Source organism: Cynocephalus volans, chromosome 3 (genome assembly GCF_027409185.1).
Source record: "Cynocephalus volans isolate mCynVol1 chromosome 3, mCynVol1.pri, whole genome shotgun sequence".
NCBI classification, from domain to species: Eukaryota; Metazoa; Chordata; class Mammalia; order Dermoptera; family Cynocephalidae; genus Cynocephalus; species Cynocephalus volans.
In genome coordinates this window covers 161753134-161779922 of record NC_084462.1, presented here as the reverse complement: position 1 = coordinate 161779922, position 26789 = coordinate 161753134, and the positions used below count along the sequence as shown (strand labels likewise).

At 41.3% G+C, this 26789-nt stretch overlaps 1 protein-coding gene across 3 annotated transcripts in view; it reads left to right on the top strand.

Moving 5' to 3' along the window:
- Positions 1–5279, top strand: part of SEL1L (SEL1L adaptor subunit of SYVN1 ubiquitin ligase) — a 59404-nt gene extending 54125 nt beyond the window's left edge. For all 3 annotated transcript variants that reach the window (XM_063089706.1, XM_063089703.1, XM_063089705.1), the window contains one exon: positions 844–5279. In XM_063089706.1, coding sequence (XP_062945776.1) covers positions 844–1053 — 210 coding nt within the window. In that variant the 3' untranslated portion in view covers positions 1054–5279. The remainder of the gene's footprint in view (positions 1–843) is intronic.
- Positions 5280–26789: the final 21510 nt, after the last annotated feature.

Here is a 26789-nt window from a genome sequence, read left to right as displayed (position 1 = left end):
TCTCATAATCCTACCACCCACATATTCCAACTTTAGAAAAAAAAAAAAGAAAAAAGATCACAAGAGTAATAAGTATTAATGTCAAGAAAGTCAAACAGTACAGAAAAGCACAAGATCTTCCATCCCAGGTTCGACTCCAGGGAACTCAGTAGTTTCTTGTAATTTTTTTTCCTGAAAAATTTAGCACCTGTTCCTACAAATATGTATTATGGATACCTTTTAAATGTAATTTTATTTAAACAAAGGATTACACCCCATATTTACTTTCTTTATGGGTAAGTAGCAGTCAGAAAGTATCAGGAACAACTTAACTGACACTAAAGGAAAATATCATAGACTAAGAGCATAACTTTTAAGTTCAAATTCAGTTATTAAATATTTTCCATTTTCCTTAAATCACAACTAAAATGCATTCATTCAGCTGTTAAATGTTCAAATTCCTGTAATCTTCAGTTACTTGAGAACAGAGCTGTTCAGCTGGTCTGCCATCACTACAAATAGATTACAGGTGCCAAGACACTGTTTCTCCCCCTTGGCACTCTGTTGAACCAGTGTTTCTTTTCAAAGAAATGGTTGGAAATTAGTGTATTAGATTACTGATGGAAAGAACTCTGTTAGACATTTTATATAATCAACGGTTACAAAGTAATAGCTCAATTCCTGAGACATTATTTTGAGCTTCAGCTGAAGGCTTTTAAAACCTTTAAAAAAAAATTGCATTGTACAGTGTTCCTAAAACCAGTTATTTTAGGTTCTGTATTTATCTTTAATTTGTGATGTACTTTCCCAGTTCCTTCCCTGACATTTAGTGATGATAATGATTTTTATATTGTTTTTCTTAAGGTTCGAGATATGTTCACCCAACTTGATATGGACCAGCTTTTGGGACCAGAATGGGACCTTTACCTCATGACCATCATTGCATTGCTGTTAGGAACAGTTATAGCCTACAGGCAGAGGCAGCATCAAGACATGCCAGTACCCAGGCCCTTAGGGCCTCGGCCAGCTCCACCCCAGCAGGAGGGGCCACCAGAGCAGCAGCCACCACAATAACAGCCACTGTGTCCAGCCTTGATCAGTGACAACTAAGGAGGTTGTTTGCTGAGAACATTTGCATTTGATTTAGGACTTTGGATCAGTGGCCACCTCCTGGAAGAGGCACAAGGAAGCATCGAATTCCTAAAGCTGCTTAGAATCTGATGCCTTTATTTTCAGGGATAAGTAACTCTTACCTAAACTAAATTGAATGTTTGTTTCAGTGCCATATGGAATAACAGCTCTCAGTGGCTCTCCTTTCTTTTTCTTTTTTTCTTTTTCTTTCTGGAAACATATGTGAGACACTCAAAGTAATGTCTACTGTATTCAGCTTTCTTTTTTGGGTCCTTCTGGTTATTCTCTCAATATGCATAAGTTCTTATATTAACCATCTTTAAGATCTTGTGCATCAACATTAAAAACTAATCCTTGTAAGAAGGAAAACCCAGTTAGTTGCAAGTTTAACTTTAAACATGTTTGAAAGTCTCAAAATAGAACTTGCCTTTTAAGTTAAAAAAAGAAAAGAAAAAAGATGATTTCAAAGTGTTTTGGAGCTACAAAAACTGAAAAACTTTTACCAGTCCACATGCAAGTATACATGTTGAGCATATTCGTTATTTTGAAAGGAAAGTTTGGGAGGTTTCTTATTATTGGTCATTGTCACACTTTATACCATACATCTCTCCTTCAAAGACTGACAGGCCTTGTTAGAGTTTTTTGTGAACTTCACTTCTTTGGAATGGAATATATATATAAAACTTTGTGAACTGACTGACTCCTTGCACTAACATTTGAATTTGCCCCACCTACTCAGTATAATTTGCTTGTTTGTTTTGAGTATAGAGAACCTTGATCCGGAAGCCAGAGGATGGACTAAATGGGAGAAATTAAAAAACAATATTAAAGAACTCTGGATGGGGAACCAAGATCATAGATACACTTTCCCAAAAGTTGAAGCATTTGTTCCCAGGATTTATTTTACTTTGCATTTCTTATTGCACAAAGAACAGATCACCCTCCTGAATTCTTTAAATATGAAATATTGTTGTCAGGATATGGCATACCGTGACTACCATTATAATACTAAAACTCAGAGAATCAAAGATGGAATAAACTCAGTGGTTGATGAAGGTCAAAGCCATACACCATTCTGTACTGTTCAGATAGCTTCTGATCTCTGACAGTTTTATGTTACAGGAGAAACTCAGCCACTTGTTTAGCTACACGTTCACCATCCTCCCACTATTAACATCAGGAAAATCAAGGCTACTACAATTCAGAATTGTCTGATTAAATAGTGAGGAGAAAAACAACAAAAAAGAAAACAGAACTTCACATAATCATACAAATGAAAGAATTAAACTGAATTCATATTTCTTTTTACTGTCAAACGGTAGTGTTCACCTGCCAATATCTAGTCTGATGCTGCTTTAATATCTAAGCAGGCTTTCTATGCCTGCTGACATTGGGCTGTTTGTATTAACCTTTATACTTTTTTCCTATAATCCCTCATCTGCCAGAAAACTTGAAGAGTTTATTACTTGTAGAGTTGTAATGCTTTGGTTTTTGAAGTTAAGGATTTATTTTGAACTAGGTTTAATTAGTCTATAATGAACATGAAGGTTTTAAATGTGAAGTTGTGTACTTTTTTTGTGTTTAGAGTATTATGGGAAACCTGGTGAGCAAACTTTCCTCCCAGATAATTGCTTCCAAATTTGAAGAGGTGGTAACAGAGAGAATCATATGTATTAAAGTATATCTCTGAAAGGTAGGAAATTTTACCCTCAGAAGTGTAGTGTCGCTTTGGGCAGCTCTTGTGACTATTACTTGTTTGGTCTCTTACACTTAGAGATTTGAATACAGTTGGAAAGTATGTCAGTGTCTTCACCACTGCTGCTTCTCTCCCCTTTGAAATAAGTGTAATCCATTGTAGCAGCCAAACTTCATTTAGAAGGAACTGGTTTAATTTATTTAAATGACTATCACCTTCCATTTCTTTCCTCTGCCATCCACACAATTTCTCCTTTAGCAGCATTTTTATATATCTTTACTTCCCTCCTTTAGTACTTTCAGAAAACATTTCTTAAGACTGGATGGGAAAGTGGAGTCTTGTTCTTCATGTAATAACAAACTTCCTGTTAGTTTACCTCATGCCATGTGATTTTTATTATTATTACTATTAGTATTCTAGATATCCTTTTCTTGGCTTGTTCTTACCTCCTGTTTTGCCCTGGGTCATTTGCTACCAGAAATTTGGGTGGTATATATAAAGTAACTTAGTTCTTATGGCTTCATTTAAAGACGGCCTCAAAATATTTTGCTTCCTTTTTCTTTTTTGTTCATGGGACATGGTACCTAAGCAAATAGGAATTGGGTTTGGTTTTTCTCCTAAAATAATACTCAATATTTACCTAATCAAATGGCATCCATTTGAGTAAAGTGACAATAACTAAAGCTAGTTAATGTCAGTGACATTACACTAACTCCAGGATTCAGGAGTTTTAATGTTAGAATTTAGATTTAACAGATAGAGTGTGGCTTCATTTCTCCATGGTAGCCCATCTCTCCTGATACCTTTTATAGTCTGTCTTCTTGCCTTCAAAAATGACGACAGTGGTACTCTATTTCACTTATATTCTCTTGTGCATTTGGTTTATGGGTTAGCCAGCTGTTTCAGAGTCTTGAGACTATCCATTTCACTTCTATTTTATTTTACAAAGGTAGCATTGGTGGGTTATTTTTTTTTTCTTCTTCTTCTTTTTATGTTTAAAGTTTTTCTGTTTTCTGGATAAGGCTTATTTTTGATTAATAGTCAATGGCACAGTTAAAGTAAATCAAAGCCTTCTTTTTTAAAAATTCATTATTTAGCACTTAACTAAGATTAACTTATGAATCATTAATCTTGACGCTCTTAAGGATTTGTTACCCTTCTGCATATAAGGTTAATTTTTGAGAGTTTTACCACTACACTGTTTTATCTCTGTACCACTGGGAAGTTTTAGAAACTTTCCACCAGTGATCTGATGATGATTTGATAATTTATTTAATTAAGGAGTTGCTGATGCCTCCAGGAAACTAAAGTATTTTACATATAAGTTTTTTTTTTTTTTTTTTTGGCTTTCTTTTTCCCTCCCTTCTTTGCTCTTCATGTTTGTTCTTCAAACCAATGTTTTGGAAGTATGCATGCATGCCTACAAATGAAAACCATCGGGCTGAGCCCGTGGCGCACTCGGTAGCGTGCTGCGCTAGCAGCGCGGAGACGCTCCCGCCGCCGCGGGTTCAGATCCTATATAAGGATGAGCGGTGCACTCCCTGGCTGAGCGCCGGTCACGGAAAAAAAAAAAAAGAAAACCATCATTCTCCATGTGTGTAGCATGTGTACTAATGTCTAACTACATATGCAAAAACTTCCTTTACAGAGGTTTGGACTAACATTTCACATACACATTTGAAAATAATATGCTTCAGGTAGACAGTCCCTTTACCTGCCAAGAAGAGCAGGAATATATTTGCTCCAATGACAGATGGTATTTGTTTTAAAAGTGAATCTAATATATATCACATATTATATTACTATATATATATATGACTGGAAGTATGCAGTAAATCAGAGCAGAAAAAAAACTATTTTCATGCAAATATTTTTCATCAGTCATTGCTCTAAAATATAAGTGAAGATACAAAGTTTCTGAATGTCATTGTCTGAGGCACTACCTGATTTTTAAATGTGTAGTATTCATTGAAGAGAAGCTAAATTTCTCCATCCACTTGGTATTTCAAGGAAATTAAAACGATTCTAAGTAAAAATGATTTGTATTTTATAGTGACTATTTGTACAATTAAAAATTTGATTTTGTGTGCGTGAGAAGGATTCCTTGGTAGTGTGCAGGGCACCATCTCACATGTACTGTTTGTCTTATTTGGATTGACAAACAGACTAACACTATTCTCTTTGATTAAAAAAAAAAAAAAACTTACAATGTTGATATGATCAAAGTGTAACCACTATAAATATTTGGGAAAAGAAGCTTAAAAAGACCTTAAGCTGGCACTGTGAAGGACACCATGGTAGACTTTTTTTTTCTTTGTAAATTTATTTTGTATTTAATGAAATGCAGTATGAAGGCTGGTGAAGTGTAATATAATTGTGTAAACAAACAAATCCTGTTAATAGAGAGATGTACAGATTCGTTTTGTACTGTATCTTGAAACTTGTGAAATAAAGACTCCACCTCTGGTTGTCCTGTATGCTGTAATGTACCACCACCAAGGACCGTTCCAGTCAGACTTCTTTTTTTAACCTGAATGATTCAATTTTTATAATGAACCTTTTTGGAAGTTCCAGAGCTTCTGGAAAACATTCATTTGATGCTATTTGATCTCATCTTTCATTTTTAACTCCTGAAATTCAGATTCTTGTAAGTTGAATATTGCCCTAGGAAGAATATGAATTTGCTAAAAATTCTGCCTTTATTTAAAATCTCTGCTATCTTTGACCTGTATCAGCCTGTGATATATAGTAAGCATGATTCACTTTAATTTAGCCTGATTATAGTATAATTTATCTAAAGTTTGTTTATGCACTGCCTTGTCCTGGGAAGTTTTCAAGAGAGCTTGCGGAGACACAATACACCACCATAAAATTAGAGGAAGAAGAGCTGAGAAAAGAGGAAATGAAAAAGAAAACATTAAACCAGGAATGAACTTTGTATCCAAAATACAAGTTAGAAGTGGGCTACAAATCTGGCCATTTCTAGCAGCCAACTCAAAGACACAATGTAGATAAAATGTTACAGCTTAGAAGCATCGGGTTCTTGGATTAAAAAGTCTGGATGCTGCAAATTGAGGCAAGTGAGAAACTGGATCTCAAATTTTAGTTCTGGGAGCATAGTCATCCTGCCCCAGACCTTGACTGACCTTGACTATAATGAAAGTTGTGGGGAAGTTGGGTGTCAGAGCCGGTAACTTCAGTTTGGCCATTCAACCTGAAGTTGGGTGTGATGCCTATTTCCCGCTCAGTCTCTTTCTGACAAGTCATTAAAATGAGTCCTCAGTCATCTTTGGGTGCAACTTGATGAGAAACAGCCCCTTTAACTTTCTTTATGATACTAATTTAGATTGGTTATACCAGCTTTGAAATGTGCTTGCATTAAGTTACTGCATATGCATGGATTATGTGCAAGTAAAAAATTAGAAGTAATTTCTGTAGTAGAAACTATTAAAAAAAAAAAGAAGATTTTTACTTTCTGGATATTTTCCATGAATAAGCAAGTAAAATAAAATGAGCTTTAGGATCTTTCAGTTCAAAAGGAGGTACCGCTATGTCATGGTCCTTGTATGTTTCTTCTAATGTCACTTCTGCCACTACTTAGAAAGCCACCAGATTGAGCAAACTTATAATTGGATTCTGAAAATTCTACCAACCTAATTGTTAGTATTACATTTTGAGCAAAACTCCTGATGTTCCTAGAGCCAAATTATCCTTACATGGATTAATTTATTTTAAACATGACCTAGTGTTAATGCTGACTTGTGTATTAAATCCCATTTCTAAAAAAGCCACATTGTTTTTTCTCTTGTAAGTTGAATAAGACATGGTCAGTTAATTGACTTCAGAACATTCATAAATATTTTTTCTTGTGGCTTAATTCAATTTCTTTTTGCCTTTTCTCTACCTCCCAATACAACTTCAGTCTCTAGGGATTCAAAGGAATTTCTCATAAATCTTGTAAGTATTAGTTAGGTGATTCAAGTATCCTAATTAAGAACTCTAACTTTGAGAGTGAAGAGGTCTTTGAGTTTTACATGATTCAATATTTAAATGCGAACAACAGAAACCTCCACTCTTGGGGACAGATTTATTTCAAGATGTGAAAGCACAGCTGTGGGTTTCACAGTTTGCCCATCTGGGTTTCCCCACTCTTCCCCCATGGCTTTGCCTGTAGTATGCTTTTCTTAGGAAAATTTGATTAATTGAAATTTTGGGTTCTAAATGAAATATTCTAAAGCGAATAAAGACTAATCGTGACTGTGCGTGCTCGTGGCGGTGGTGAGTAGAGAGAACCTTCCAGCTCACTTTGTTTCCCTTATGTACTAGTAAAGAATTTACTTGAAGTTTTACAACCTGCACATGTATGTTATTTTCTTTTACCTACTGTTGGGACAACGTTCTTTGGCTGGTAGCATCTCACACAACGCATGGAAATTTACTTAGAGGACAGAGAGGTGAGAACAGCACCATATTTTCCCTGTAGCCCCATCTGGACTCCAGACGAAGTGTGTGCTGTAAGTGGAAGTGTTCACACCAGAGCTGTGAACGGCAGCCTTTAGCATTTCAAAGGCAAGGAAAAAAGTAAATGAAGAAGCCTTCAGTTTAATTGATATCTGTGCTTTATCATTCATTCATTTGAGAATTAAGAGTAATTAAAAACCTCATTACTAAATTGGTGTTTTGTGTACTCAGATTAGTTAAACCAAAGAAGAATCTATTAGATTTCACCAAACATAGTACAATACATTAGGGACGGGACATTTATGCCTTAGAGAGCAGTGAAATAGAGGAGAGACCTACCAACAGGGATGAAACCTCAAACTTAACTACAGAAAAACTAAACTGCATTCCATCAGACCCATTACCCCCAATGAAAGGGGCTTTTTAATTGTGTCACCATCCAGTGCAGGAGTCAGGATGACAAATGGGAGGGTCCAAACACAACCTCCATGGCCATGGTTGGGTCTTGCATTCCCAGTTGATGCTCCTGTTCACCCTCTTGAGTTGCCTAATCCCTTCATAAAAGAGATTAGTGATCCATCCTAACCCAACTGAGTAGCCCTGAAATGCGATGGAAAAAGGGAAGGGTGCCATAGTAAGGAGACAGAGTACTCTGGACCTCACGCGGGTGGGTAGCCTTGGGGAAGCTACTCACCGTTCGTAGATGTCATAAACATCATGAGACTGTTGCAGTGGACAGTCGTTAAGGCCCGCTGGAGGCCTTAAGTGCTAAAGGTGATTGAATTGGTTCTTTTCACTGATGCCATACCCTTAGGGGGCTTCATGGTGGAAGTGACACATTCCACTGTCCTAAAATGGATGGCTCTCCATAACTTACAAAGTTGCCCTTTATGTTAAAAAAAAGTCAGTCTTAACCTATGTAACATATGGTTTCATTCAACAGCCTTTATTAATCACTTGCTATGTTCCAGGCACTGAAAGGTACAATGAATTTAAAGATGAGTATGAATAAAAGAATGTAAAGAGGCTGTTGTCCTCTGGGGGTCATCTTCACTATGGATGGAACGCTGTATGTGACAGGCACTGAGTGTTTGACATGCGCTATTGAATTTAATCATAAATACTCCATGATGTTAGTTCTATAGATGAGGAAACAAGCACAGAGAGGCTAAGCAACTTGCTCAGAATCACTCAGCTAGTTTAAGTCATAAAACTGGAATTTAAATAAAGGCCTGTCCTGACTGTAAAACCCAAGCTCATAACTATTGTGCTACACTGTCTCTTTCATGCAGCATGGTAGGATTTATCATGGAGGTGTGAACACAGTGTCAGGAGGGAACCCGAAAGGATAACAACAAAATGTACAGCTTTCTCCCACTTACATGTCAACCTTGTTGATGCTAATGTGCTGTTCTATTTTGCATTTGCCGCTAAAGCAGTGCTCGCAGGCATCTACTGCTGCTTTACAATTTTAAAGACAAAAAAGCATCTAGGCCACACTGGAGTTGGCTCTTCTCTGCTCCACCATGTCTAGGGTGGTATGGGGTGGCTTGAATGGCTTGAGGAGCCATGTGGATGGGACTTAAGCTCTTTTGCACTTGACCTCTGCTAGGGCCAGGATATCTAAGATAGCTCCTTCGCTCACATGCCTGGTGACTGGGCTGGGCTGGCCAAAACAACTGGGTACTGTCCAGCTTTACCCTCTCTGCCTGTGGGGGTCTCGGGGTGGGCAAAATTGCCTCAGAGTGAGCATTCCAGGAGCCCAGGTGGAGCTGCAAGTCTTGGAAATCACAGACATTTTCCACTGCATCCTTTTGGCCAGTAAGTCACTTAGGCCAGCCCAGATTCAAGGGATGATGGGTGAAGGAATAGACCACCTCCAGTGGAGGAACAGCATGGGCAGACAAGGAGGAAAGGAATTGATGGTGGCCAACTTGGAAATTAGGCTGCCACAATCAGATTCATTTTTCTCTGTGGCATCAGCAACCTTCAAAGTTTGTAAATAGTTACGGGACTCATCAGTGTTTGACTTGCTTCTAGATAACTTCTCTGTGTGTGACTTGTGCTATTAATGTGAGGATACGAGGTGACACAATGAATCAGACATCAGCCCCATCCTCAAGAACTTCAAAAACAATGACCTTCAGCAGCTTTTCAAGACCAAAGCTGTTTTCCTGATTTTACTTTTTAAGAGCTTGTAATTGAACTGCTCCCAACCCAGTTTGTCTATATTTTTTTATTTTAATTTGTCAATATACAATATAGTTGATTTTCGTGTCCCTTTACCAATTCCTCTTTCCCCCTCCCCCTCCCCCATCAACATCATATCTGTTCACTTGTCTTAACAAGTTCAGGGAATTGTAATTGTGTCGTCTTCACCCCACCCCCACCCCCCTAGTTGGTTTGTGTATTTACTTATTTGTTTTTTATTAGCTCCCACAAATAAGTGAGAACATGCGATATTTCTCTTTCTGTACCTGGATTATTTCACTAAATATAATTTTCTCGAAGTCCATCCACATTGCTGCAAATGGCAGTATTTCTTTTTTTTTTTTTAGAGCAAAGCAGTATTCCATTGCATAGATATACCACATTTTCCTTATCCACTCATCCAGTGATGGGCATTTAGGCTGGTTCCAACTCTTGGCTATTGTAAATAGCACTGCAATAAACATGGGAGAACAGGTATCCCTTCGACATGATGATTTCTATTCCTCTGGGTCCATTTTTCATGTGTCTGTTGGCCATTCGTATGTCTTCCTTTGAGAAATGCCTGTTCAGCTCCTTTGCCCATTTTTTTAATTGGGTTACTTGTTTTTTGGATGTTGAGTTCCTTGTATATTGTGGTTATTAATCCTTTGTCAGATGTATATTTTGCAAATATCTTCTCCCACTCTGTTGTCTTTTTGCTGTTAATTGTTTCTTTTGCTGTGCAGAAGCCTTTTAGTTTGATATAATCCCGTTTGTTTATTTTTCCTTTGGTTGTCTACATATTTAGAACTAGACCTCCCACATCCATTTTCCTGAAATAGCTGTGCCAGTGGAAAAGATTGATGGAGCTAATGGAGGAATATGGGCCTGTGCGGTGTTAATCCGACTTGTCTTGATTCGTCTCACTGCTCTTGCCTTAAGGCTTTGTCGTGCTTTTCTTCTCTGCCTTTACCCCTGCCCTTTGGCAGGTTCACTCTCCTCCTTGTCTCTGCTCAGGCTTGCCTGTCCCCACATTAAATCAGGTCCATCTGTTATATACCGCTCTGTGTTTTTTCTTTAGAGCACATCTTATCATTGATTACAGTATTTGTTTAATCTTGGTCTCCCTGTTGGTAACTCCCAAGAGGACAGGCACCAGTCTGTCTCATCCACCAGTCCACGCCCAGAGTTTGGCACGATGCCCAACACAAAAGTTAATTCATGTTTGAATTGGCAGATGGACTTTCCAGTAGAAATAACATTATAAAAGATGGTTAAGATCCAGAGTCTGTGTTTGAGAAAACCTACCTAAATGCACATGTACTCAAAGGGTTTATGTGCTATTGGAATGACTTACCCGCTGCGTATAAGATTTCCCCTAACTCCTTGCCCAATTCTCCCTATTCCTAAGCAAGCAGAAGAAATCCCTCCTGGGAAAACAGCTTAGAGGAGGGAGAGGAAAATGAGTATGTCTGGCAGGTGCTTTCATGGCCTAAAGGGAACCCAGGAATGACAATTCCTACCCCACCACAGGTGGCTGTGCTCCAGAAATAGGGCCAGAAGGCAGCCCACTGAGGTAACAAAGCCCTTTGCAAACTGAAAAACAGGAAACACTGAGTACTTAGGCCACCATTGAAAAAGAAACCAAGACAGCCTCTGCCCTCATAGCTACAGTGTGGCGATTGTACTCAATACTGCCTCAATGCTTATCCTGTCCCAGGCCTTGTGCCAGGAAGTGGGAGAACTCTGCTGGGGGCTCACTGGACTGCGAATGCTACCTAGGGATGCTGTTGTGTCAGTGTTGGGTGTGTATGTTCTTATGTGGGGCATAGGCCCTTCCACAGGTACCTTTCTTCATCCAGTAGGTTACTGTCATGAGACTAGCTGGGAGATTGGCTTAGGATTCCTCCAAAGTCTTACCGAGTAATGATACTCCAGCCAAAGTACTAAGTAGTTTTCAATATCACTTCACTACTGGAAGCACCACACGCAGGCAGTCTCCTCTCACTCCAGCATTGCCTCTCTCAGGGTGAACAGTAAATTGTACTGGGTTATAGTTTAAGCGCTCGAAGCTCCTTTTCGTGTGTGTTGCATTTCAACGTTACGTCTTACGGAATCGCTTCCATCTGCAAATACCGGTGCCTCCGAAAAGTATGGCTGTAGTTATCACAAGTTCCACGAGATGGCACCAAAGGGCTGCCTCTGAGGGAAAACTGAAGCCAAAAAAACTTGTGGGTTTTTCAGTCTTTTCTGGAGATAGGAGAAATCTCAGGGGCATGAGCTCCCCAGCTTCCAATAAAATCATAAAATACAATAAAATCACTGAAACTGCTAGAAGCATCGCAGCTTATTACAAAGTACAGTAGATGAGTAGTGTGAGTTGTGAACGGCACACAAATCTTTCTGGCTTTTGTTGGTGAAGAGTAAATACTTCCACTGTTGGCAAGTGATGGGTCCCCTGCATCCCAAAATGTTTTAGTCATTGCAGTGGGTTCAGTGATGGCATTCAGAAAGACATACTCATGTCCTACCCCCTGGATCCTGTGGGCATGCCCTTATTTGGAAAAAATTAAAGATCTTGAGATATTATAGATTATCAGGATGGGCCCTAAACCCAGTGACAGGTGTCCTTATAAAAGAAAGGCCGAGGGAGATTTGGCACACAGAACAGGCAATGTGAAGACAGAGGCAGAGATTGGAATTACACTCCCACAAGCCAGTGACTATCTGGAGCCACCAGGAGCTGGAAGAGGGAAGGAAGGATGTCCCCCTAGAGTCTCTGGAGGGAGCGCAGTCCTGCCTGCACCTTGGGTTTGGACTCCTGGGCCCCAGAACTGTGAGAGAATAACTTTCTGTTGTTTTAAGCCACTATGTTCATGGTAATTTGTAACAACAGTCCTAAGAAACTAGTACAGTCGCCCTACACTGTGAAGTGTATATTTTCTATTTTAATTTTTAGATGACTTAAGGAAAAATTAAGAGGTAACAAAAACAAAAAGAAAAGTGAAAAATAACCGGAACCTATGACTATTTTGGCTTTTTCCTCGGAGAAAGCCATTTTATTTTATTTTTTATTTTTTAGCAGCTGGCCGGTAATGAAATCCATACTGTTGACCTTGATGCTATTAACACTGTGTTGTAACCAACTGGGCCATTTTAGATTCCTCCCTCTTTTCTAGCCCAGTAAGTACCACAAACGCGTGTCAGGTGCATGATATAAAAATGGAAAAACAAGCTTACTGCCTTCAAGAGACACAGTCTAGAGAAGGACAGGCCAAGCCATGCTTTCCACCCAATGGTAAAGGCTATGGTGGAGGTGTGGCCTCCCATGCCATCTGGGCTGGTAAAGAGGGTGGGAATTTGGGGGCCTTCTGGAAAGAGAAGGAGCTGGGGTGTAGAGGACAAGTTGGAGTTAGCCAGGCAGGAGAGGCGGGGGCTGTAGGCAGGGGGACACTCACATCGGAAAACAGACACTTCCACTGTCTCAGGCCCTCCATCCGCTTCCTTTCTGCTGTGACCACCTTGGCTGAGGTCCCCCAATCACATCACACCAGCAACAGTCTTCATGCCATCTCTGCCCCCCTGCCCTTCAGATCTCCCCTGTGTACCAGACCAATTTTCCTTAATTTGCAACACACACACTTCCTCTGCTTCAGAACCTTCCATGGCTCACCACTACAGAGTAAACCCTCCCCAAGCTTGCTACTCAGCCTAACAACCCCATCCCATCTTCCTTCCTCTCTCATCTAGCCGATTCTGTTTGTCCCAGATATCATCACACTAGAGGTAAAAATATTACCACATTGACAGTAACAAGAGGGCTGTTTCTTTGGCTCCAGCTCTAACCTCTCTTTGAGAACACTGGACCCCTCTCGGATTCCTCCCAGTCAGTTCTTGGAGTCCTCAGGCAGGCTCAGACATGGTCTTACAATCTCCCGCTTTCTAGGGTAATGTCTCCTGCCTTCTCTGGTGGAGGATACTTCTCTTATGTGATGTGGGCCCCTGCCCCAAAGTGCTCTAAGTACCCCCCATGGGGAACGACACCCTCCCAACTCTCTGGCTCTAAGGCAGCATCGCTGTGTCCTGGCCACACTGGAGGGAGAGCTTCAAGGACAGCTCCTTCCATTTTATGGTGGCTCTTCAGACTCTGCATGAAGCCTGGGCATAAGGACATAGACCCAGGTCCAGACCCCAGGCTGTACTTCGTTCATCCCACCTCCATCTCTACGCCACTATCCTTGGAATACACCTCTGAGCTTTGACTGCTAATATGTGATCAGTTCTCTTCCATGAAAGATCCTGAGACAAGCATGGCTTCTCAGCAAGCACAGCTTAGGTTCTCAAACCAAGGCCCTCTGCTTCTAAACACCTGGCTTTTGAGGCACACTAAAGGGTCCCCTGACCCTCCCAGCCACAGTCATTTCTCTATCCTTTGAGCTCATTTTATTTACCAGTTGAGCCTCTGTTTGGTATCATCAATGCTGCCTCATGGCCCCTCTCATTCTGCATATTTTTTTTGTTTTTTAAACACAGAGGTAACAGAGGACAGAGGCTGCTGACATCAACCCAGCAAGTCATCTTGTCTACCCAGTTGTTGAGTGCAGTGACATGAGAAAGACCCAGAGGCTCTGCACCTGCTCCCACAGCCACAGGTCCTCCCCCAGCTGCTTCCTGGCCTCCTTGTCCGCTGCCTTCCCATGTGGCTCCTTCCACACCCACGAGAAGCCGAGAGGCAGAGGGAAGCCCAGACCCACTGTGGGAAGAGGACGGTGCACGCAGGGAGCTTCGCCAGCTAATGGGGACTCAGAGATAAAGCGTCTCCAGGGAAGGGCGTGTCTGCTGTATGAGGTGATCCCATTTCCCAGGAAGACTCTCCAAAACGCTCTCAGTCTTGTTCTAGTTTGCATTTCTTGTACTCATGAGATCAACCATCTTTCATATCCTAGAAGTCATGTGTGTTTCTTTTTCTGAGAACTGTTATGCATGTCGTTTGCTCCCTGTCCCTATTAGATTGCTGATCCATATTGATTTCTACAAGCTTTTATGGCTTCAGGAAATTAACTTCTTGCTGTTAATGAAGTGCAGGTGTTTTCCCAGGTTGACATCTGCTTTTTGACTTTGATCTCGGTGGGTTTTTTCATTCATCCTTTCTTAGTTATGTAGTGTAAGGTGTCAATCTTTTCCTCTATAGTTTCCAGGATTTGAGTGATAATTAGAAGACTTTTGTCTTTTTAAATGTTTATTTCCAGCAAACAAAGAAAGGATTCCTTAGAAAATAGGAAAATTGGTTAGGGCTGGACATGGTGCCCTGATAGGCTAAAAGAGAGACATTCCAAACTAATATTCTTTAAATATTTATTTAAATTTGTGTAGAAAACAGGGTGGAAGGTGGAGGAGGACACGGGGCCCACTTTCCATAGAGGGAAGCAGGTAGCCATCGGGGGCTCCTGGGGCAGGACCCTTGGAGGGCGAGGGGTCCCACCCCAGCGCCCTACACACACCTTCCAATCACATGCTGGACTCTCCCTGAGAGGAATTCTTGTCAATGCAGCTTCATCTGGTTGTATTTCAAGGGTCATCTAGGCATGTTGGTGACATTTTCTTCCTCTCATGCCCTGAAGGGGTCTGCCTAGCTGTCACCTCCTGCACCCTAACTCTGCTCCTGACCAACAATGTGAGCAGAAGCTGCCTGCCCCAGTCAGACACAGGACACCAGTTCATCCCCCAGAGGGCCCCACGGGGGCTGGCAATGGCTTTGGAGGAAGAAAACATGCCTGATGGGCCGTGAAAGGAAGCGGCTGGGTGTGGTGAGAGAAGCGCCTCCCTTGTCTGTGCAGGCAGCAGAGAGACCTGAGAGAGACACAGAGCCACGTGTGACCCTGTGTGGGTCCACGTGTGGACAAAAGCTTGGCAAGTGTGCTAACCGGCCCTTATCTAGAGAAGGACCCACAGTCATTTTTAAATTACTGTGTTTTTTCTCTAAGGAAGATATACAAATGGCCAACAGACATATGAAAAAATGCTCAACATCACTCAGCATCCGGGAAATGCAAATCAAAACCACACTGAGATACCATCTAACCCCAGTTAGGATGGCTAAAATCCAAAAGACTCTGAACGATAAATGCTGGCGAGGTTGTGGAGAAAAAGGAACTCTCATACATTGTTGGTGGGACTGCAAAATGGTGCAGCCTCTATGGAAAATGGTATGGAGGTTCCTCAAACAACTGCAGATAGATCTACCATATGACCCAGCTATCCCACTGTTGGGAATATACCCAGAGGAATGGAAATCATCAAGTCAAAGGTATACCTGTTCCCCAATGTTCATCGCAGCACTCTTTACAATAGCCAAGAGTTGGAACCAGCCCAAATGTCCCTCATCAGATGAGTGGATACGGAAAATGTGGTACATCTACACAATGGAATACTACTCAGCTATAAAAACGAATGAAATACTGCCATTTGCAACAACATGGATGGACCTTGAGAGAATTATATTAAGTGAAACAAGTCAGGCACAGAAAGAGAAATACCACATGTTCTCACTTATTGGTGGGAGCTAAAAATTAATATATAAATTCACACACACACACACACACACACAAAACCGCGGGGGGGGGGAAGAAGATATAACAACCACAATTACTTGAAGTTGATACAACAAGCAAACAGAAAGGACATTGTTGGGGGGAGGGGGGGAGGGAGAAGGGAGGGAGGTTTTGGTGATGGGGAGCAATAATCAGCCACAATGTATATCGACAAAGTAAAATTTTTAAAAAAATTAAAAAATAAAATAAAATAAAATAAAATAAATTACTGTGTTTTTATAACAACCTCCTTCATTCCTCTTCTAATCACAGTGTCCATTGTAATGACATACAAGGGAGGTTAAGGGTTATTCTAAATTCTTATTGATGTCAAATGAGTTTATAAGTAGAGAAGAAGGAATAGACTTTTACTGACTGACAGCAGTGGTGAGGGTTTTATTTTTAATCTAGAAACTCTAAAGTTAAAACTATGAGAATAAATCAAATGTTTCTAAGTCAAGAAAGAGGCGAGATTGTCATTGGAGAGCTATGTCCACCCATTCATTGTGTGTCCTGCTGCACACACTGACAGCAGAGCCCAAGCGAGGCCCCCAGGGTCCCAAACTCCTGGTAGGACAGCCCTCCCTGCCCTGGATGCCAGCAGTCTCCGGTCTATAGACTTCCTGGGAGATCTTCAGCGGTCACCCCAATTCCTCCTTGTTACCAGCCTTCCAACTTCACTTCAACACTAATGTGCACGGTTCCAGGGGATGTGTCATGCCAGCCAGGTCAAAACCAGTCCTAGCTAGCAATCCCGTTTCCTTTTGATAGTGGTGATTGGACTAGGGTGGTGTTACTCAAGTTTTTTCTTATTATTGGCATTTTCAGGAACCATTTTACATATTTTTCCCTAATTGCCCCTTCCAGGAAATGTTAATACCACAGATGTATTGTATATCTGTTTATGCATTGTATGCATATGTCTGCATTGTAAAGAAAATAAGGGCTGGCCATAGCTCAGTTAGTTAGAGCATGGTGTTATAAATCAAGGTCAAGGGTTCAGATCCCTGTACTTGCCACACGCCAAAAAAACAAACAAACAAAAAACTGTCTTCTATTAAAATTGTAATTATTAAAAAAGAGAGAGAGGGAGAACAGAAAAAGATTTCTTTGCCCCTGTCAAAAGCCCATTTCCCCCCCTTTGGTGGCCAGAAGGCCCCCGTAGAGCATACACTGTGTGAGGAAGGAGATCACTGCCCTGCTTGTAACAGCAAAAGATTAGAAATAAATGTCCACCGAAAGGGCTGGTTACATAAATTATGCTACATCCAAGGAGTATGATACTCTGTAGACACATAAAGGAATGAGAAATTCTTCTATTTACTAATATGATAATGTCTCCAAAATATATTTAAGTGAAAAATGGAAGGATCAGAACCATGTGTATAACGGTGCCCTTTTTGTAAAAACAGAAAGGAAGAATGGGTATATGTATTTGTATGTGTCTAAATTATCACAGAAAAGATACGTGTGGCACTACTGACATTGGTGTGCTTAGAGGGGACAAAACTGGATAACAAGACAGAGATGGGAGATAAACTTCTGACTGTGCACTCTGAACCATGTGATTGTGTTACCTATTCAAACCTTAAGTTAAAAGTAAAAAATCTGAATTTAAAGTTAGTGTCTATGCTTTTGGTGCATCTTGTTAAAACATTACTGCTAGCAAAATTAATAGCATTCCCCTTTATATCACCAGTTGAAGGATTCCCTCATTCATTGAATTTAATGACCTGATAGAATAGGTCTTGTTGCCTGCATTTCCCATTTCTACAACCTAGGAGTAAGGTTTTATCACCTCGGGGTTTTCCAGAACACCTCCACAACTGGAAGAAAACTTTATGCTGCTCTTAAAAATGGAGCTTCCCTGACTTTCTGTTTTCATCTCTCTGCTCAAACACACAGTCTATTCTGGTATAGACACATGGTGATTGTCCACACCGTGGTTTGTGCAATGACTTTTCACACCTGCCACAGTAACTTTGTCCTCGAGCAAAGAATCGCTGTCTGGTTTGGTAAATATTCTGAGGCCAAAAATTTCCCCCAAATATTCCTGTCTTACGTGGAAGTTGAAATCCGCTAAGAAGTGTGTATCAACACCAGCCCTAAAAAAAATTTTTTTTTTAAATTTAAAAATCCTGCCTTGAATGATTCATTTTCTAGGCATGGAGAATCATGTGCCAATGAGGAGCTCTTTACATTTTCAATTTCCTGGATCCTTCCTCTTTTTGTCATTAAGGTTGTCACCCAATTGGATTATACTTTGCCATCTACTGAAGCTTTAGTTAAGCTCTTATCTGAACTTAGTCACAAGGTTGCCATTAACAATATTGAGTGCTGACTGTGGACTCATGGGATCAGCGTGGATACTGCTCTCGATAGCAATGTGTAATTTAGTCCAAAGCTCCTGTCAGAGCTTTTTGGTAATGATTAACACGTATGTAATTATGGGGAAAACAAAAAACAGAAAAACCCCAGAGGATCACATTCTCTCCATACATTGTAGAAGAACCGTGAATATGGTAGCATGTCCACAGCTGCTAACAGCCAACAGAGGTTGTGTTGGTGATTTCGTCCTATCACCTTGAATGTATCAATATCCAATTTTTTAATATTTGCAAATCTGATTTTCAAAAATAATTCAGTGTTGCCACCTTGGCTTTGGTGGGTGGACCTGGGCCTCCCTCTGCGCTGTGTGGCCCAGTCAAAAGTAGAGTTGCAATCTCAGGATCTGTGGGTAAAGGAGGGGACGTGGCCCTTCCTACTGAAATGTTGGGGTTCATGAGGGTTTTGGTGGATCAGGAGCATGGGGCTGGTAAAATGGAGGGTTGTAGGGAGTGTAGGGGTTATGGGAATTGGAGGAAAAGCTGACCCTCTAAGAGGCTCTCTGGGGTGGAGGACCACGCCCCCCAAGTCATCTGCTGCAGCCACTGTGAATGGCTGAGGGGCTACAAGGCAGGACCCAACACCAGGAGGCAGGAATGCTAGTCTTCTGACTTGAACAGGTGCCAGTTTAAAGCTGTTTTACTTTCTTCACAATGTCTTCATCTAATAGCTCTTACTGGTGCCAAAGCCTTAGAGATTATCAAATTGTAGTATAAGATTTTTAAAAGACAATTTTTACCAAATTAGCTGTTGGTCGTCATTTCGCCCTCTAGAGAGAAATAGCAAGTTGTACACTAGGCAGCTGGAAGTCTGCCTTCCTCTGATGCTTATGAAAACGTCTTTAAATCTCCAAATTGAAGCAGAATTAAGTACAAATGTGAAATGCTATCTTTTAGATTTATTTTGTCATATTCCAGATATAAAGAAAAATGAACTTATCGTTAGAGTGCGGGGTAGTTCTCAGTATCACACACACACACAAAAGCTGAAAAAGCAGACTTTAGTGATCTGATGATGTAATTGTTAGCGCAGCTGATGGAGATGAAGCAGCATTTCTTGTCACTCTGTTTAAGATTCAGATCTCTGTGCACACCCTAGATTTGCTAATAAGATCTTCAGAAATAACTCAGTGCTGCCACCCTGGGGAGGGCAGGGCACTTGATTGACAGCCTCATTGAGGCTGTGTGTAGTGGGTGGGGGGAGCTGCAGCCCAAAGAAAGAGAAAGGGATTCTGGGCAGGAAAAATCCGTATATTCCATTACAAAGGCCATATTTATTTTGTGCTCTTATACCATTTTATTTAAGCAACCAACAATACGCATTTAAGAACCCAGAATGTCCAGAGCCATAAACTAGGGGCTGAAGTCTTCACCCTGAGGAGCTGACGATCTAGCTGGAGGACAGATGCACTAACACACCCATGTGTGAACTTGGAAACTGAGATATAATCAAATACAGCTGAACACACCCAAAAAATGACATAACTGAAGCAGAACCTGCAACTAGGATCTCTGTGACTGTCCGTCTGACGGTCCAAGACGGAAGAGTCTATTGTAGTCATTCCCAACTTTGCCCAGTATGAGAATACTTTTTTATTTTATTTTTATTTTATTTTACTTTATTTTATTTTATTTTATTTTATTTTATTTTTATTTTATTTATTTCAAGGACCTCCATGTAATAGGTGTCATATTTTATATACATTCGGTAAATAAGTTAGGAAAGCCCACAAAAGCGTTTGCCAGCTTCTTGCAATCACTCTGCCTTCCACCAGGGGACGTCAGCGCATGATGTAATCGCTAGTCTATGGATGACAAGTGTGACTTTTTTTTCTACCCTCATGATCTAATCACTCTCAAAGGCCCCACCTCCTAATATCATCATATTGGTGATTAGGCTTCAACATACGAATTCCAGGAGGACACAAACATTCAAACCATAGCATCCCTGTCTCTCCTCTCTATCAAATTCACATTCATCCTTCTAGACCCTAAGTAAATACAACTAAGACCACTGCAGCCTAAAACGATCTACTTCGTTTACGAATCTCACATATGATTTCTTGCCTCTGCAACTTTGGGGACTTATTTGTTTATGTGTTTGTTTGTTTGTTTGTTTGTTTATTTATTATTGAAACACGATTGATCGTATGTATTTGTGGGGTACAGCATGGAATATGAATACTTGTGTGCAATATGTGGTGTTCAAATCAGGATAATTACTGTATTTATCATTACACAATATAATCAGTTTTTGTGGCCAGTTACTAATTTCTGGCTAAACCTCCTCCCGCTCCCCAACCCCCTTTTCCACCTCTAGTTTCCTTAGTTCCATTCTTTCCTTTCAAAGGTTGAACAAATTAGATCATGTGACTTCTAATAATTCACATAATTAATTGTTTGACAGCTCTCCCTGTTCCTAATGTAAGGATAGACTTTGAATAACTGTTTTGGAGACATCTATGGAATAAAAATGAAGCATAGCATAGGCTCTAGGATCTGAAGACCTGATTCTAGTTCTGCCTCTGTGTTTGCTGGCTGTGATGCTGGCAAATCATCCACTTCAAGTGGAAATAATGGGCATAATAATAACCCATGCCCTGCCTTCCTTACACACCCACCCCCAAGCTTCTATGAGAGTTCACAATCTCTCCTCCCTGCACCCTGCCCCTCCCTCCCACTTCCTCCTCCTCCAGCACTGCAGCTCTGGAGACACCTATAGTCCCAACTGTGGAGAAATGGACATGGACTCAGCATCAACTCAAGGTGGGGGAAGCAGCTTCTCGGTGAGCAATTCACAATAAAGGATGTTAAGTGTCCTTCAGGGACAAGTAGACAGTAGCTGACCCACAATTGTTTGCTCCTTGTCCCCTATAATTACCCCCCAAGTAAAAGACAAGGTGTAGATCTGCACTGTCCAATACAATAGTCATTTGGCCCATGTGTCTACTGAACACTTGAAATGTGGCAAGTCCAAGTTGAGGCATGTGCTAAGTGTAAAATTCATGCCAGTATTCAAAGACTAAACATGAAAAATAGATGTAGAATAATGTTTTAGTCCATTTGGGGCTGCTATAACAAAATATCATAGACTGTGTAGCTTATAAATAACAGAAATTTATTTCTCACAGTTCTGGAGGCTGGGAAGTCTAAGATGAAGGGCCTGGCAGATCCGGTGTTGATGAGTGCCCACTGTCTGTTTCATAGATGGTGACTTCTCTCTCTTTCTTCACATGGTAGAAAATGTGAAGCACTAATCCCGTTTCATGGGGCTCCATCCCCATGACCTAATCACCTCCCAAATGCCCCACCTTCTCCTACCATCACCTTGGTGATTAAGCATCAACATGTGAATTTTGAGGGGATACAATGTTCAGACCATAGCAAATATTTATTAATGATCTTTATTTGATAATATATTGTGATGATAATATTTTTCATATATTGGATTAAGTAAAATATATTATTAAAATTAATGTGGCGACTGAAAATTTCAAAGGATATACATGACTCACATTTTATTTCTATTGGACAGTACTGGTCTGGACTACATAGGTTTTAAGTTTCTGTCCTACTATGAGATTCCGTGATTCAAACATGAACAGTCTTGGAGGGGAAAAGAAATTCCAGGGAATTTCCACTCTGGACTAGCTATTCTACTCTTTGGGAACTATCCTACAGAAACATACACATTGGTGCCTGTACAATGTGCATATGCTTGAAGCATAGTGTATAGTATGAAGAAAAAGCTGGAAACAACCTAAATGTTCAACAACAGAGGACTGGTTAATAAATGATGGTACATCCATATATAGGACGTGCACAACCATTAAAAGGGCATTTTCTGTAAGAATCACCTAAGACACTGATTAAAAATACCAACATGAAAGACTTTGCAGAGGCCTTCCTGAGAAATTCTCATTCAGCAGGTCTAGGGTAAGACCTGTCTATCTCTGTGTAACTAATTGGAAAACATATCCAAGGTAGCATTCAGAATAATATTCCACGATGTGCTTTTGTTTATAAAACAGGATTACACATGTATGTGTCTGTGTGTGTGTGTGTAGCAATATACGTATTTATGCATAGAAGGTTTGGAAGGATATGAGTCCAACCGCACGGGTGGTTGCCTCTGGGAAGTGTAAGGGGAAGAAGAGATGGATTTTGCATTTTTACTTGCATACTTCAATGTTTGTTTGTACATCATTTAAAGGAGGAGGAGGAGAATCCCCTTGTGATTTCAGCAGTTCCCAAGTGTTTGGGGAGGAAGCCAGGGGTGAGGCTGTCAGCTGTGCTCACAGCCATGGCCATGCAACAGGGGCTGCCCATCATGGGGTCCCTGGAGGTGGGCCACCGTCTTTCCCAGGACCTTCAGCCCTCATCCTACAGCTCCTCCTGCTCTGGGTAGCTGGCTCTTCTCCCTCCACTACCCCCAACACAGGGGGGAGCCCTGACTTAGGAAGAGGGCTTCCCAGATTGCAGCTTGGCCCGCTGCAGAGCCAGAGCGATGAGGTCACCGGCACAGCTGCGAACTATTTCAAGGAAACAGGTGGTGGCTCTGGCCTCTTCTTAGGCTTGGAGTTTGCTGGGAGAGGCCTCTTCAAGGGCGTCCTCGAAGCCCAGCTGTAGACGCCTCTGTGGCTGGGAAAGGGGTGCGCAGGGTACTGGGGTGAACTCAGGAGCCTACAACTATTTCCTCCTTCCCAAACAGTGGTCTCAGCCCTGGCTGCACATGCCTTCACTGGGAAAGCTTTAGAAATCCTATGCCGGAGCTGCACCCCAGACCAACAAAATCAGATTGTCAAGGGTGAGGGCCCAGGCATCAGCATTTTGAAAGCTCTCAGGTGATTCCAGTGTTGCAGTCGAGGTTGAGACCACTAGTCTAAGCTTTGCAGCTAAAATCCCTGGAGCAGCAGCACTTCCTGGAAACTTGTCAGAAATGCAGAATCTCAGGCCCCACCCCAGACCTAGTGAATCAGAATCTATGTTCCAACAAGATCCCCAGGAGATCTGTGTGCACTTTAGTGTTTGAAGCACTGCTGCTGCAGGCATGGAGGTGAGGAAGGAACACACAGGCTGGGGGAGGGGGGGTTACAAAGGGGTGAAATGCTAGCTAAGCCCCTGACTTCTCCATTGTGTTCTCCTCTTTGATGGAATGAAGATAATAAAACCTTCCTCTTGGATTGCTGTGATGATGAAGTTTGATGTCACCTGTAAAGCACCTGGTACTTAGCATTCAGTGAATACAAGCTCCTATTTTGTTAGGATTGTTACTGATTTTAATCCTGAAATGCAACCTGCTCAGTTGGCCAGCCTGATAGGAGCATGTGCTGGCCGTGGTTCTGGTCCAGCTCAGCCCCCAGCCTGCCAGCTTCGAATGTCTTTTCTCTCCAGGGGCTCAGACACGGGGACCAGAAAGTCCATGGCTCAATCCAGACTTGTCTCCAATTCCAGAGTTGTTTTTCCTGTTAAAATCATGTGATTGCTCCATCGTTAGGAAAAGAAAAACAATAAAAGGGTGTATGTTCTCGTAAGAGCTGTGGAAGCTGCAAATGTGTAGTGTTTTCTGTGCCAGCTGGAGAGGAGAAGGGTTTGGGGAAAGGGTTTGCCAAATCTCTGCCTCCCAGGCTTTCTGGTTGCAGTTCAACTTGGGATTGAGAGGCTGAGAAGCTGTGTGGAGGCGGCCCCGTGACAATTTGGGGAATGATATAGTGATGATGGTGAGCAGTGGACAACGTTAAGTGATGCTGCACGTTCAGGGATAGCACAGCTTCATCCAACAGTGGCACTTTTTAAAAAAGTCCTCTTTGTTCATTTAACAAACAGCAATTAAGCATTTTCTAAGTGTTAGACATTGCACTATTATCTCATTTCATCAAAATTACCCTTCCCAGGGCCGGCCCATGGCTCACTTGGGAGAGCGTGGTGCTGACAACACCAAGTCAGGGGTTGAGATCCACTTACCGGTCATCTTCAAAAAAAAAAAAAAAAAAATTATCCTTCACAGCTGTTATTCCCCCATTTTATAGGCGAGAAAACAGACTCAGAGATGTTTGTTTCTAGGGTTAAGCAGCTGTTGAATGACAGAACTGGGATCTGTAGGGAGGTGGTCCTGCATCTACAGCCCACCCTGGTTCGCTCATTGTTCTGCTTCTGCCTCCCCAACCCAGGAAAACACTGTGTCAGGGACTAGAGCCCTTTCTAATTAAACTTTGGGTTGTCTGCTGTTCTTTGTGCTTTTATTCCTGCAGTTGAGAGAAGCACCATCCCCCTAAGCCACTCTGCCAGTCCCTTCATCCTCTGGGAGGGAGGACGTCAGTCCCCTGTGAACTACAGTTTTGCATTTGTATGCAAACGACTCGAGTCTACCTTACTCTCTTTCACCTTTCCGTTCAAGGAACATTTATTGAGGATGTCAGGAAGTGCACAGATTAGTAAAAAGGAGAGATGGATCCATGTGAGGGACAGCAGTATGACAGAATGAGCTCTATCTGCTGGGAGAGGAACACTTGGTGGTTTCATGAGTCAAAAAGGAGAGATTTCAGGCACAGGTGAAGGCACAATGAAAGAGGGTATATCTCTGTGCTCTTTTTTTTTTTTTTAAATCACTAAAAGGCAGGCCCCTTGATATAAAAGCCAAGTGGGATTTTTAAGAACAAACTTTATTTTGAATTCTAAATGAATTCAAAATAACAATATTAATAATATCTAATAATTTCTACCACTGTGCACCAGGCACTATCCTAAAGACTTGATGTACCTTACCTCATCCAGTCCTCACAAGAACCTATGAGGTGGGTGTTAATATTCCCATTTTAGGGATGAAGAAACTGAGGCACAGAGAGGCTAAGTAACTTGCCAAAATTCTTATAACCATTAAGTGACTGAGCCAGAATTCACACCCAGGCCTGCTGGCTCCTGAGGCTGTGCTCGTTCGCCGTCTGCTATATTGCCCCTCAAATGCCAGATGATCTAACATATCGCTACAGCCTCTGGTAATCTCATTTTGGAAGTGTTTTCTCGTAACTTATTTCTAGTGCACAGCAGGGCTGAGGCTCAGGAGACATGCGGCCCTGCTACAAAAATTTATGTAATAAAATAATAATAACAGTTAATGTTTATCAAGTACCCACTAGTATTTACCAAGTGCCGGGTATAGTGCTAGGTTCTTTATAGGCATCTCCTCATTTAATGATCACCAAAACCCCCTGACATAGGTGTAGTATTATCCCTACTTTATAAATATGGAACCAAGGCTCAGAAACTGACCCAGGATCCAACAGCCACAGAGCCGGGCATCAATCCAGGCCATTTGAAATCAGAGTTCTCCCTCCCAACAATACTCCCACCCACAGAGATTTAGTTCACAGAGATCTTTTTTGGAGGCTAGCCAGTATGGGCATCTGAACCCTTTCCTTGGTGTTATCAGCACCATGCTCTAACCAAGTGAGCTAATGGCTGGCCCCTACAGAGGTTTAATTCACAAAGATTTAGTGACAGATGGGACTTCCAGGGTCCTTTTCTTCTCTGATCCTCCCCTCCACATGCCCCCATCTCCAGGTGCTGACCCCACCTTGGTGGTTACTGTTTGTGGTTATGGTCACGAAACTCTTCAGCTTTTATTCCATCCTGGAAAGACAACAAAGGAAAGATCCTCGTCATTGGTAGATTCTTAACACTCTCCTTAGGATTGAGCTTAGTTTTAAATAATTCTTCCTAGTGGAACAGCCTGTAGTTAAACAAAGCTTTTTATTGCTAAATATTGACTTCTCTTAGAGTTTAATGTTTTTAGGTTGTTAATAGGTTAATAAGCTTTCCTCCCCATCAGGAGTATTAAATGGAATAATCAAAACAGGCAAAGGGGACAGAACACACTATTCTCCATACAAAAATGTCAAGATCACAAAGGTAATTGCTAAAAGGGGGTCTGGTGTTACAAAATCCAGGGACGTATAAGAGAAGGGGCACCTTTGTAGGCTTGGGGTTGTCAGGGAAGGTTTCAGGGAATGGAGGAGCATTTGTGTTGAGTCCTCAAAGACAATTAAAAATATTAGGACACTTGGGTGCAAGTGACAGAAACTCAACTCAAATAGTTTAGAAAAAAGAGACTTAATTGTAAGGATATGAGAATCTCTCTCACAAAATAAAAGGAAAAGTTGAATGACCTGAAAGAAGGAAGGGTGAGGAAAGAACTTGGTCTGCAACACAAACGAAGTGGAGAATCTCTGCTTTGCTTGCCTCTGTTTCTCTCTGTGTCTTCAAACAGAGAAAGAGCAACTTCAATTTTCTCTTCCTGGCAAGAAATTGTCAGGAACTTTGGTTCACCTTAGCTCTGCTGCCCAAGTGTAGGCCAATCTG